Source organism: Temnothorax longispinosus, chromosome 1, assembly GCF_030848805.1.
Source record: "Temnothorax longispinosus isolate EJ_2023e chromosome 1, Tlon_JGU_v1, whole genome shotgun sequence".
Taxonomy (NCBI): Eukaryota; Metazoa; Arthropoda; class Insecta; order Hymenoptera; family Formicidae; genus Temnothorax; species Temnothorax longispinosus.
Window position 1 is genome coordinate 9954734 of NC_092358.1, and position 13678 is coordinate 9968411.

The following is a 13678-nucleotide window of genomic DNA, read 5'->3' on the forward strand; positions in this document are numbered from 1 at the left end:
CTTGAAGTTCCTAGATTTAAATATTGGCGACACTACCGGATTGACCTTGCCTAACTTCACGCTTTACTCCACTTTACTGCTTTACTCGCAGAAGTAAACATGGCAAAGTTATTAGGGTTGGATAAAGTCGCAACGTTATTCCGCACGGTACGCGACCACGGTGGTATTATCGGCTCCATCAAAACATTGTTCAGGTTGTTATGCAGTCATACGGTTATATTAACGATACAGCGAATGTTTCAAAATATTACGGCTTTTCACTACTGCCAGCATTGTGTAACTCGGCTCTGCATTTGCTCCTTGAGCTTGTAACTTGTTCAAACTTTACTGTCATCGTGCTTTTGCATAAAGTATTTTGCAGCGTGTCAATTTGATCTCGCAAGTAACATTGTCAATACAAACTGATTTGACAGGGTGGATGAGCTGAAGAGCGGTACCCTGGTTGGAGAAGACAAATATGGAAATCGATATTATGAAAATAATATGTACTTCGTAGGTGAGTTATTAAGTATACTAATATGGCATAAATACGAATTCAAGATTTGTAAAAGCAACTCGATAATGTCACATGTATATAGACATTCATATTCATATTAGAGTTTATTCATACTCTATTACAAGTATGAATGTCTATATATATATATATATATATATATATATATATATATATATATATATATGTGTGTGTGTTTGTGTGTGTGTATGACATTAAATTGCTTTTACAAACCTTGAATACCTGAAAGCGTATGACGGCAAAACATACAAAGGATTAACATTGTGCTCATTCAATAATCTTAACAGGACGTAACAGATGGGTGATATACGCAGAGAGAGTTGGACTTAATTATGACGGCTCGCAAGTCCCACCAGAATGGTTTGGTTGGTTGCACTACAAGACAGATTTGCCGCCGCACAAAGATCCGTCTCGTCCGAAGTACAAATGGATGTTGGATCATCAACAAAATATGAGTGGCACTAATCAAGCTTACATGCCCTACAGCACCACGAGACCAAAGATCGAACCTTGGCGGCCACCACAGTAATAAACTTGGAACAGCAGTGAAACATAAAGAGTGAAGTAGTTAATTCATAAGTGATAGTGAAATAAAATATTATTCAATGTAAATAAAGTGACTATCAAGATAAAAAGATTGTAGGTATTTAAAGGGATGGTTTTTTGTCCTTTTTTCCCCGGTGGTTTGTGGCATGATAATGCGGTAATAAAATGAAATCTGATTTAGTAACTAAGCAATAACATTTAATTAATTTCCCAATTTGGAATATATAAGGAACAATGAAAGCGTCTATTTATACATTCTTTTTAAATATTTATTTGGATTTTATTGGACTAAGCCAATAAACACTGCACTATATTGAATTTGTTTGTTTTACCGACGTCACTTCCTGTACACTGTTCATGCATTGCTTCAAGTAATTGATCCTTTTTTTTATATTGTCCTGTACACTGAAGTTTTCATAAGAAAGTTGTATGAGGTTGTATCCTCTGGCTTTTAATAATTGTGTGTATAAATACGTCGATCCTACGAGATCGTTCTGTCCTATGCAATAATCACGATAATCGTGCACCATTATTCCTATCCTGAAATGGTTATACATGATTATAAATTTCACATTTATATTTCAGTGTTGAAACTATTAATTTTCTATTATTTGGAAATAAATAAAATTACATCTTAACTAAGTTTTACTGAATTACAGAATAATTTTTACTAATACTCTAACTTTTACTAATATAGGTAGGTACTCTCTTGTAAACAAAATTAATGCACTACACTCTTTTTATTGGACGATTTAATAACATGTGGACGTACCTTCGTACATTATTCGACTGTTCATTCCAATCTTCCACTTTTACAAGCCTATGTTGATCATTTATGCGATATTCCGCATCTAAAAATACAGAATCAAGTATTTTTTTTACTCAATAAGATTAATGCAATATCTATATTTTACTTACTCTAAATTTTATTTTGTGAAAAAGAATGGATTAATACCAGTATATAACTTCGCCGAGTTTATTTAGATATCAATGCAATAATGATCCTCGTGTTTATTTACGAATAAATTAAACATTTAACATAATATTCATAACATTTAATATTTAACATAATATTTACATTTAATATAATATTCTTTTTCACGCATTTGCAATTTCAAAATCAAATTCTACGAGATTATACTGGTATTATTTTATTTAAATAACTTACCTAACGAGAAGCCCATGCCTGTATCAAAATTTGTTTTAAAATAGGATGGAGACAGTAATGTTTCCGTTAGTGTTTCCAACAACGCATTTATGTACATTTGTTTTTCCTTTGATCTAACTATAGACACATTATTAAATTCTGAGTCTTCCTTTAAAAGAGGTCCTGTAATTTAAAACAATAATAATGCCTAGAATTGTTAAAAGTATACTAATAAATATAAAAGTATAATAATAAATGGCTCCTAATGTATACCTTTATAATTCGTCAGTACAAATTGTGCAACGGCGTTGATATTTAATAATTTTAATACCTTTGATATATTTAGCTGGTTAGAGGCTGTATAAATCATATAATATGAAATTAATATTATTAATACAAGAAGATGACAATAAACCTTAGATACATTATTTACATTAATTAGATTAATTAATTATATTAATTAGATACGTTAACAACAGATACAAACCGGTTAAATTTTCTATAAATGCAGGCTCCAGCACGGATCTTACGTGTTGCGGTGTCACTGCATCTAAAACTGCTAAGGACCAAACAATATCCAACCATTCAGTCCAAGACACTTGAAAGGGGTTTGCGTGGTCTGCAAATTTCTGGTCACAAAAATAATTAGTAAACATGTATATACATCTATATCAAAGAAAATATAATTTTCTTACGGTGTCAAAGAGAAACTTCTATTTAAAATAAAGATGGAAACGTCATGAAATTCTCTCGCTATACCTCGATAAATGAATTTGCTTTCTGCGATTTATATTGTAGAGCCGCAAACGTTTGTAGTATTGATGAATAATCCAGCAATGTGTAATCCATTGATTTCTTAAAGAACGTGTCGCAGAATGCATCGAGTACATTCACATTCTTGTAACGCAGAAATCCCAGTGACGTTATTATGGATTTGTTTATGGCGGCGTTTTGGCTGTTTGGTATACACGCTAGTAAGTCAGATGTGATTTTTTCCAACAAGACCTATTCGAGACATGTCATTTACAAAATAGAACTTGCTTTCAGACCAATATAATGCAATGGTGTTGCGTACCTTGTCTCGAAAATTAAGTACGGCCATGCTATATAACAAAGTTGCACATTGCTTCAAATCCAGCTCTATGTTGTATTTAACAATATTGTACGACAACATCTTTAATAGCGGAGTATTTCTCTTTCCTTGTTCTCTTAAGGACGCTATCACCTTTATTACATAAAAATACGTGAATGCATATATGTATATATTCAATACACAAACATCATACTTAGTGCAATTATAGCAGGTGTGGATAACTGCAAACATTGCAGGCATGAACACTCATATAAAAATACATCAATGTTTACACATATTAATACTGTACGGACACAATATTTTTGGAGCACTCGCCTGGACACCCTGGGACTTTTAAGTCTAAAGTGTTTTTGAAAGCGTTCTATGTTACAAAAAATCTATAAAAATTCACGTATTATCTTCAAGTTTCAAAAAGTGATTTCTATACTTACATAAGCTGGAACTGTTGCAATTTTTTTCCCATTCCCGTGGGAATCACAAATAAAAAATTGACTGTCTTAAAAGGCCCACGGTGTCCGCACAGGGTGTTAAAAATGTACAATATCATACTCACTGCAATCATTGAAGGTGTAGATAACTGGGAGTATTTCGACAGATTGTTCGACGTCTCACGAGTTTTCTCACCACTGTTCTTAACTAGTTTCCTGAGGTGAATAAATCTCTCGTCAGTCTCGATGTCTACCATCTGCGATTTCCCGCTGTTTATCTGATTAGTTATGCTTGATATCAGCTTCAGGGCATTGGTTATAGACAGAGTTGGTAATACTGCCAAGTCCAGCAAGTCGTTCACAGACTTGGCCGCTTGAAATTGTTTGAAAAATATTGTATCATTTTCATTCGACCATTTCTTTCTATTGCTCCTTCCCTCTGTATGAGGTTTCGTCTGGATACCGGTCTCTTTAGGCTTCTGCTCCTCTTCCTTCTGCGAGACGGCTTGCGTTTTTGAGAACTTAACACTGTTGTCCTCCTACAAAATACACAGCTGATAATCTTTCTTGTCGAAATATTGCGAGCCAAACATTAAAGTACACATAGAACAAGAAAGATTTTGTTATCAGAGCTTAAGTTTATCGTAGAAAAGAAGCGATTAGGTCGCTGTCAATTGCACTCACGTTCATCGACGCAGCAGCGGGTTGCTCGCCGGTAACCGCCGTGCTGGAGTTGCAGGCCACGAGAGCGGTGAAACGCCAGGATGAGCGAGGCGCGAGCCTGGCGGTCGCTGTGCATAGCATCGCGCTGAACTGCAGCATTGTCATTAAGTCTGTAAAACGGGTTATTTATGTAATTGCCCGCGATCGGGGGCACGTCGCGCCGACGGTTCACGCCCGTCAATCTCGCGTGTAAAAACGACGTGTGGCACGACCTGCATTACCCGTGGACGACTTACGTTACGAGCGGGTGCGAGGAAAAATAGCGTTACCGCGAAAATAGACGGTTATCGTGAATTATCTCGGGTGCATGAGGTGCGCATCTTAGGTTAGACGATCACCACGCACCTGATCATAGATGCAGAGAAGTTTAGACGTGGCAGCAGTGGCAACGCGCGAACGTGCAGCTTGAAATAAAAATCGTACAGACGCGCCATCGTCTTTCAGCGGAATCTTTCAGTTTATTTTGAAAATGTTAAAGAATTAAAGTACAGTTTCAGTCGATATGAGCTAATAATAATAAAATCTTGTAAATCTTGTAATAATAAGATCTTGATTTTACAAAATAATTCGAAAACATGTTATATAATCTTTGAAAAGCAAATTTAATTAAAATAAATTAAAATGTAAGGTAACGTATAAATAAGATTTTAAAGATTTTAGATTTAAAGATTTTAAAAATATACATGTATCTTAAATATTTACTCTCTTTCTTTAAGCCAGAAATTTCGTTATAATTATACTTCATTATATCTTTATTTATAATTATATATATAATATAATATCTTTATTATTATATCTTTATTATATTATATGTTTTTCTGCGAGAAAGCTTGACCATGAAATAATTTTCCATGAAGTTTATTTCTGCTGTAATTTTTACATTTGCAAAATGAAACAAATATAACACACGTATAATATATTACACATAATATTTAATAAATATATAATATATAAATATATACTTTTATAATAATTTTAATAGTAATTAAATTAAATTTAATAGTAATTATGTTTTTTGAAGAAATAAATATAGATGTTACATGTTACACATAAGAAAATATGTCTATAATATGCAATTTTCTTGATTGTTCTTTGCAGCTGAACTTTTCAACTTTTTCTCTCCAATATGTTATACATATATCCATTTCATTTTAAGTGAATAAAGTACAATGTAGTGCAGTCATAAAGAGCTTATTTTAGAACTTATTTTAGAAATCTGAGAATCTGGGGCCCGCTATTGTCAGGTCACTGCACTGTTCGGTAAACAGGTTGCGTAAGCGCCAACACCGCCAACTTCAAGCACTTGGGGTGCATTCGGGGAGCACGCTATTAGCACAATTATCGTCCAAAACTGTTCGAGGAGACGCTTTGTGGCGCTGTGATATACGATGATGACGTCACTGTAAAGGCAGCGTGACGTCATCACTCGCGCTATTTTCGCTATTATTTTCGAGGTGAGGCACGAAATACTATTGGCGCTTAAGCTGCGTTCGGGCAGCTTGCTATCGCTGTCGCGCTATTGGCTCTTCGAACGAAGTTCATAGCGTTTGCGTTTATAGCGTTAATAGCGTCTCCCCGAATGCACCCTTGCCGGCACTTGGAGTCATTCGCCCATTCGGTAGCGCGCAGCAGCAAGTGTCGGTCGCACAGGTTGCACAAGTTAACCAGCTGACGTGGATTGCGGCAAGAGTGTGTCAACGAGGGAAGTGTATCCGGAGGCGTAAATCAACTGATCTGCAATCATGTGCTCCGCGAAGACACCGCGCATCCTCTCGATCCAGAGCCACGTAGTATCAGGATACGTCGGCAACAAGAGCGCTACTTTTCCGTTGCAGGTGAATTCTACGTAGAGATCTCGTGACTATCCTTGAATTCCTCTCGACGTCGATCATTACCTTCCCCCCCCCCCCCGTCTTCAATCCGCGAATCTTTAGCGACGAAACCGCGATAATCCGACGTCGCTGGATTCCTTCTTGCGTTGATCATGATTAATCATGATTGATCATCGCGAAGGCATATAGAACATTAGAGATAAGATTCCAAATGCAACGACGGACTTATCTATATTAGTCATTAACTTATCATTCTGAGATATTTTTTGATTTAAATATAATTCTTGCCGATGCTGGTTTGTTTTCGATAATCTGCTGCCTCTAGAACAGCTTGAATTAGCTTGAATTTAGCTTCAATTTTTTAATATAAGTAACAATTGACTAAACATCTCACATACTTGACGAAACACCAAGTGAATTAAGAGATCAATTTTTTATTAGCTATTAGGCTTTGAGGTTGATGCGATTAACTCTGTACAATTGTCCAATCATACTGGTTATAAAGCATTTAAAGGCCAAGTACTCAATGATAAAGATTTAGGTAAGACCTTAATGGGAAATAGATGATGCAATAATGCTGGTGTAGCAATGAGATATCTCTCAATTACAATTACTTCCTTAGAGGACCTAGTTGATGGCCTAGCGCAAAATGGCTTGGACAATTATACGCACTTACTTACTGGATACATCGGTTCAGCTTCCTTCCTGAAAAGAGTGGCGTCACTAGTCACGACTCTAAAAACCAAAAATCCAAATATTACATACGGTACGTTATATCTTTTGGATTAGGAGTCCCCAATCTACGGTCCACTGGCAGTTTTATCCGGTCCGCCAAGAAATTTCGACGTTACAATATTAAAAAATTTTTAAATGAAGATACTTTGTTTTTATATGATTTTCAAAGATAACATTTATCCTCCGGTCCTCTGGTTATTACAAAAATTTTAATATGGCTGTCTTGAGATAAAGAAGCTTGGGGACTCCTACTTTAGATCAACAGTAATTTTCATGCAATTAAATTCTTTTTTATTAATCATATTTATTATACTTGTTCAATATTAGTTTGCGATCCTGTTATGGGCGACAATGGCAAGATGTATGTCCCAGAAGCATTGAAAGAAATTTACAAACAGGAGGTAGTGCCATTGGCGGATGTAGTAACTCCAAACCAGTTTGAATTAGAGTACGTATGATATTATTGATTTTAACATATGTTCCAATACATTGATCATTATTGCAATTATATAAATTGTCAATAATTTTTAGAAATGAATCATTCTCCTTGTGATCACTTATAAATTGCTTTTATTTGTTTTCAGATTACTTACAGATGAAAAAGTCACTAATATGAACGAACTGCAAAATGCGATTAAAAAGTTACATCAGAAGGGACCAAAAACTGTAGCTGTATCGTCAACTGAGCTCAGTGACAAACTGACAGCAGTAGTGAGCACCGCGAAAGGTTGATCATGCATTGCAAGATAAGACAAACTTCGAAATAATCATGGCTTTACATTACATTTTTTTCCTCAGATAACACGTTGATGAAAGTAGACATTCCTAAAATACCAGCAACTTTCACGGGTTCCGGAGATCTCTTTGCCGCACTATTTCTTGCTCATGTATACTTGCAAAGTGACATGAAAACCACCATGGAAAAAACTATAAATTCTCTGTATAGCGTGCTGCTTAATACGTATGAATATTCTAAAGGTGATTTATGACATTTAACGCGGAAAAATACCTTAGTATTATTGTTAACACAAACAATTATTTGCAGTGTATACGGATACCGAAGCACAACGGGCTAGAAGAATTGAATTACGACTCGTACAAAGTAAAAACAGTATTGAAAATCCAGAAATTCGTTTGCTTGCGGAATCTTTATAATATACATGAAGTGTGTTGTGGGGAGTTAAGAGTAGTAGTTAAGAGAAATGCTTAAGTGTTGCTTACTAAAAGAAAAAAATATATTTTTAAATTTTCTTGAATATACGTACAGTTACATAAAACTATATATGCATGTATAGTTTATGTAAAGTTATCTTAGTAATTAAACACTTGTTAAGATATGTGTGACGCGTGGCATGGTATAGGAGCGGAAACTCGCAATCAGCGGGTTTCAGGTTCGGTTCCAATTTACGCATGTCTCAGTTTATAGGAGCTTAATTAAAGAGTTGAGAGTTGTGAACGAAAGAGATTAAATGGTAAATAGTTTTGAGAATCCATTTACTTACTGTATAACTATATAAGTACTTGTTAAATAGCATTTACAATAATGTGGAGGTTTTTCCAAAGATCAAACCCCAAAGACCAACGTGTACGTCTTCCAAAATGTATAAAACTAGTTTATTTATATATATAACCTGACTAACTTGCAATAGGTTCATGGCAAATATTGTTTCTACTCTGTATTTAAATAAATCTGAAATCTCTTGAACACTATGTCTATGCAGTGAACCAAACTTAAACTGTTAATATATCTGAAATCCTTTTAAAATTCTTGAAATATGTTTATTTACATTTTTATTACATTTCTATTTCTATTATAATATACAATCAGTCACAATAGTCTTTCAGGGACAAACGAGGTACTACATTCATGGATTGCAGCTCTTGGAACAATAATTTACAAGCATAAGGCATTATTATCGTAGAGACAGAAGAGCTTGATTTGCATCTCTGACACCAACCGTTGTACCCTATTAGCCCGCATTTGTTACAAACGTCGACTTTAAAAGCATCACTCGATATCATGAGTCTCTCTACTAATAACATGCTAGCTCCATAACCGATCAGACAGTCACGCTCCATTTCACCCAATCGTAGGCCACCTTCCCTAGACCGTCCTTCTGTTGGTTGACGTGTTAGGACTACTCTTGGTCCCCTGGCACGAGCGTGCATCTTATCTTGCACCATATGTTTTAATTTTTGGTAATAAACCTACAAATCACATTTTAAATGTCATACGAGAAACATCAAATATATTCATTTAGTTATCTATAATTGTTAAACGTTATAAATTGTATCAGTTATCTGGGAAAAAGGCATAAATCCTTACTTTATTAGGAAATAAAAGAATTTGAAAATTTTAATATAACTATATAAAAGTATTCTATTATCATTTTAATTAAGATGAGTAAAATTTTTACGCTTAAACATAATTACGCTTTTCAACAATGTATCTGCTCTTTATAAAAAAAAAAAAAAAAAAAAAAAAAAAAAAAAAAAAAAAAGTATATTTACTTTTCTTTTTTAAAATAAATTTCTTAACACTAATTTTTTTTATTCTAGAGAAAAAACTTACTGGTCCAGAGTAAATGTATCCCATCAGCGGTCTTCCAGACATGCCGTTATAAAAGAAATCTTTGCCTAAATAGTTGTAGCCATTCTTCGCCAATTCTTCGCAGAGGTCTTCCACTTTAGCACCACCGAACGCTAAAAGTAGACGAAAATAGATAGTAAGATTAAATTGATCAAATGGATCAGTCGTTATCTTTTAAGATGTACCTGTTGCATCCTGGAATTTTCCATTCACGACACCAGCTTTGCCTGCAAGTACCTCTATTAATTTACCAACAGTCATTCTTGAAGGAAATCCATGTGGGTTCATAATTATGTCGGGACACATGCCTTGATCATTAAACGGCATATCTTCTTGCTCTACGATTAAACCTGAATAAACATTATCGAAGATTAATACGTCTCTCTTACATCGTGTATAACGCGAAAATATCGGAATTATACCTATAACCCCCTTTTGTCCGTGGCGACTACTGAATTTATCACCGATCTCCGGTCTCCGAGTTTGCCTCAGTAACAGCTTTACTAAAAAGGCATCTTCCGCGTTACTAGATATCATAACTTTTTCCACATATGCTGAGACCAAGCCTTTGAATTGGATTTCCGCGTTCCGATATTCCGTTTGCATTTGTACATTGCCAGGATGCACCGGGCCGATATTCTCACTCGGCACCGGTACTGACTTGTTTACCATTATCTGCATATGAATAATATTAAATAAAATGAAATATTTAACATCATTCAAACAAGAGATACTTACAGTCTTATTTTCCACCATTTCACCAGGCGCTACAATCCCATCGCTGTCAAGAATTTCATGCTTCGGTACAGGTTTCTTAGTATTAGCATCAATCGATGGCCCCATGATTCTGTCGTACGTTTGATTAGGATATTTCTTCAATGTACATTTCGCGTTTCGATACACTATACATCTCCCGTATCCTCTATCAATGGAAGCTTTGTTGAAAACCAATGCATCCTCGATATCATATCCGCTATATGACATCACTGCGACAATCGCATTTTCGCCGGCTGGCAATTTATCATAATTGATTAAGTCGATCGCACGAGTTTTCACTATAGGTTTCTGCGGAAATACCAGATTGTACATCACTGTGTCAATGCGGTTACGTTGATTGTATCCTATGACCCCCATGGCCTGTTTACCCATGGCACATTGATAAGTATTTCTCGGGCTCTGATTGTGATGAGGGTATGGTATCAATCCTGCGCACACTCCCAACACCGTGAACTCTGCGATTTCCAGATGCGTTGTGTCGTCGTTGATTTCAGATTCCGTACATGCGATTAAACTATCATTTTCTTCGTTTACATCTAAATATTCAATCAATCCTGAAAGCAGTAAACAACAGAACAATTATACAACTGAGAATATGTATATATATGTGTATATATATATGTATATATATATATATATATATATATATATATATATATATATGCAATAAAACAAATGTAAATTATTTACCATCATAAATAAAATCTTCAAATGTTATGATATTTCGATCAAGATCCTCTATGTGTTTCTGTTTAACAAGAGATTTTCCATTCTTAACGATGATGCACGGTCTGCACAATCGCCCGCCGTCGGAACTGACTTGAATGCAGTTATGTCGATTTTGGACATGTATCGATACGAAACTGTTAATATATCCCTTCCTGCGTAATAATCTAAACTGACGCACCAGTCTCTGATAATTCTGCACGATGCCTACCATGATACCATTCACAAAAACTGTGTATATATTTGGCATAGTTAGCTCTTCCCCAGCGAGAGTGTGAATGTTCTCCACACCAAGATTAAGCATCAGTTTTATTATTGGCTCCTCCGGCACTTCCGTAGTGATGTGAGCCATCAAAGCCAGATTCTTCACCAAGCCACAAGATTCTCCCTCCGGTGTATCGTTCGGGCACAACATGCCCCATTGCGAGCCCTGCAACGATCGCGGACCAGAGACCTTCCTGGTTTTCTCGAATTGGGAATGGACTCGCGTCATCATACCAAGCGCCGAGATGTATGAAAGTCTCGATAACACCTGCGTCACACCGTGTCTCTCCATTCTAAATCTCTTGATTGTCCAATTACCCGATGAGATAGCGAAAGCCAGTCCATTGGTAATCAAATCCTGTCTCATATGTTTAGCTATATCAAACGGTGCTGCTTTTATCTTGGGAATATTCTTATTGGCAATCTGTCTGAGCTCCCAATTGAATCTTTTAAACAGATCCTCAAACATGAGAGCAAGAAGGGAACCAGCCAGTTCCAGACGTTTATTACCATAATAATCCTTGTCGTCGATCAGACTGCGATCAGACTGCGCATTTATAACTCTTCTGATCATCAAGGCGAGATACAGCGTTTTCGGCCTAAAACTGAAATCGACAACAGGTACGTGAGACAATATATTTGTCGCTAATAAATCTTTCATCTCGTCAGTGACACGGACTTTTGTAATGGAATGAAATCTCGTCTGTCGCCGTTTGCTATTGAGATATTTCAATGCTTGGTTCTGCGAAAAGATGCCCAGTTCTTGACAATCCTCCAGGCTAGCTGCAAATTTGTTCAAATATATTTCTTGCGTTCCGACCATTTGCATGATTTCCAAGTCGCTTATTATGCCCATAGCTTTGAAAATGACGGTAATCAGTATGTCGTCTTGAAACATATTGTGCCTTAAGTAATATCTTCCAGCTTTACCCACAACGTTTGTCTTGGTCTTTTTGTCGTGGGTAAAACTGTTGCACGACGCAACAACGCAGTCTTTGCTGTCTTCTTCTAAAATAATTCTGTTCCTAATCATTTGTTCCTGTATTAATATAACTTTTTCCTGGCCGTTTATGATGAAATAACCACCAGGATCAAGCGGGCATTCATTCATTTTGGCTAATTCAGCCTCGGACTTGTTAGTTAACACACAGTTAGAACTGCGCAACATTATTGGCATCCTGTGAACATTTAGAATTGTATGTATAAGTATATATCTTAATAATTTTGATATATCTATTTCTGTGTTCTATTCTCATTGTTCTTACTTTCCAATGACCACCTTGTTCCTTATTACTCGCTCGTTATTTCTTACGTATTCAATATCCACTGAAATTGGGGCAGAATAATTTAAATCCCTTAAACGGCATTCGTGTGGCGTGGTTGGCCGCATAATTGTAGGAGTTTCTGGAACTTCAGGCAAGCCTACTTCTATGTTTAAATATCTGGAATATGAGAAAACAAAAATTGTTTAGTCTACGATACGATTGCATCTGGCATCTTGTATATGGCATTGCTCTTACTTCAGATAAAAATGTGGATCTTCGTCACTCTGAATCTTTTCATTTGCCTTAACAATGTTTTTTATCTCTTCATTGATGAAATAGTTAAAGGAATCTATGTGCTGCTTTACTAAACCTTTTTTCCGAAGAAATGCCGCCACTAATTTCCCTTTATCCTGATAATAATATTTAATAATTAACAATAATTATTTGCAGATCCATAGCACGTGAGAAAAAAAGACTCATAGAAGTAAACATATAGTAATTATATCATCAATCTTTCTAGAATTCATACATTTTGTATATTTTGAGGAGTAGAAGCCTGAAATGGCGTAGGGGCCAAATTTATCCAATAGCAATTATTAAAAGAAAAAAAGGGAAAAAGAGAATAGAAAAAGAAGGATGTAATATCCATTCGAATGGATTAAAATCCTATGCTTCGGAGTGTATGTATATGTACAGTATACGAGTTAAAAATTACGAAACGCTATATATTTACCTCCATTTCTCTCGTTCGTTACGTTCCTTACGATTACGGAAGTCACATTTAATGAATATATTAATTCTCTTCTATAAGTTCAGCTCTACTCGGCAAAGTCGTCCACGTGCTCCGAGAGAAGCTCAAAACAACGTCAACAACCAGTCAACAACGTGCAACGTGCAACCGGTATAACAAATTCGGCAATTCGGCACTGCTAGCAACGTTAATTTAGTTCGATCGCTAAAGTCACTAGATAGACAATCCAGTGACTTTATCGACCGCTAGGCGCGATAACGCCTCCACAGCTACAAAACGTGGACATT

At 35.7% G+C, this 13678-nt stretch overlaps 4 protein-coding genes across 6 annotated transcripts; 2 read left to right on the forward strand and 2 right to left on the reverse strand.

Moving 5' to 3' along the window:
* Positions 1-34: 34 nt before the first annotated feature.
* Nd-b17.2 (NADH dehydrogenase (ubiquinone) B17.2 subunit) lies at positions 35-1160 on the forward strand. Its single transcript, XM_071796855.1, has 3 exons — positions 35-194; positions 414-496; positions 802-1160. Exons 1-3 carry the CDS (start codon positions 100-102, stop codon positions 1041-1043), a joined length of 420 nt encoding a protein of 139 aa, XP_071652956.1. The 5' UTR covers positions 35-99; the 3' UTR covers positions 1044-1160.
* A 76-nt stretch (positions 1161-1236) lies between these two features.
* Positions 1237-4842, reverse strand: LOC139824254 (FAST kinase domain-containing protein 4). Of its 3 annotated transcripts, none has more exons than XM_071796771.1 (10): positions 4688-4842; positions 4413-4561; positions 3854-4267; positions 3283-3432; positions 2967-3212; positions 2695-2836; positions 2481-2564; positions 2229-2390; positions 1833-1911; positions 1237-1600 (listed from the first exon to the last, which is right to left on the reverse strand). In XM_071796771.1, the coding sequence occupies exons 2-10, from the start codon at positions 4554-4556 to the stop codon at positions 1369-1371; spliced, it is 1653 nt and encodes a 550-aa protein (XP_071652872.1). In that variant the 5' UTR covers positions 4557-4561; positions 4688-4842; the 3' UTR covers positions 1237-1368. The 3 variants fall into 3 exon arrangements, with proteins under 3 accessions (XP_071652872.1, XP_071652887.1, XP_071652882.1); XM_071796786.1 differs by having other exon boundaries at positions 4797-4815; XM_071796781.1 differs by having other exon boundaries at positions 4413-4783.
* Positions 4843-5755: 913 nt separating this feature from the next.
* Pdxk (pyridoxal kinase) lies at positions 5756-8723 on the forward strand. The gene is made up of 7 exons (XM_071796847.1): positions 5756-6286; positions 6725-6824; positions 6906-7049; positions 7346-7466; positions 7603-7745; positions 7817-7996; positions 8064-8723. The coding sequence occupies exons 1-7, from the start codon at positions 6194-6196 to the stop codon at positions 8171-8173; spliced, it is 891 nt and encodes a 296-aa protein (XP_071652948.1). The 5' UTR covers positions 5756-6193; the 3' UTR covers positions 8174-8723.
* A 104-nt stretch (positions 8724-8827) lies between these two features.
* Positions 8828-13561, reverse strand: Rpiii128 (RNA polymerase III subunit RpIII128). The gene is made up of 9 exons (XM_071796763.1): positions 13374-13561; positions 12896-13050; positions 12641-12817; positions 11076-12553; positions 10347-10939; positions 10031-10283; positions 9794-9958; positions 9591-9721; positions 8828-9226 (listed from the first exon to the last, which is right to left on the reverse strand). Exons 1-9 carry the CDS (start codon positions 13377-13379, stop codon positions 8843-8845), a joined length of 3342 nt encoding a protein of 1113 aa, XP_071652864.1. The 5' UTR covers positions 13380-13561; the 3' UTR covers positions 8828-8842.
* Between the last annotated feature and the right edge of the window lie 117 nt (positions 13562-13678).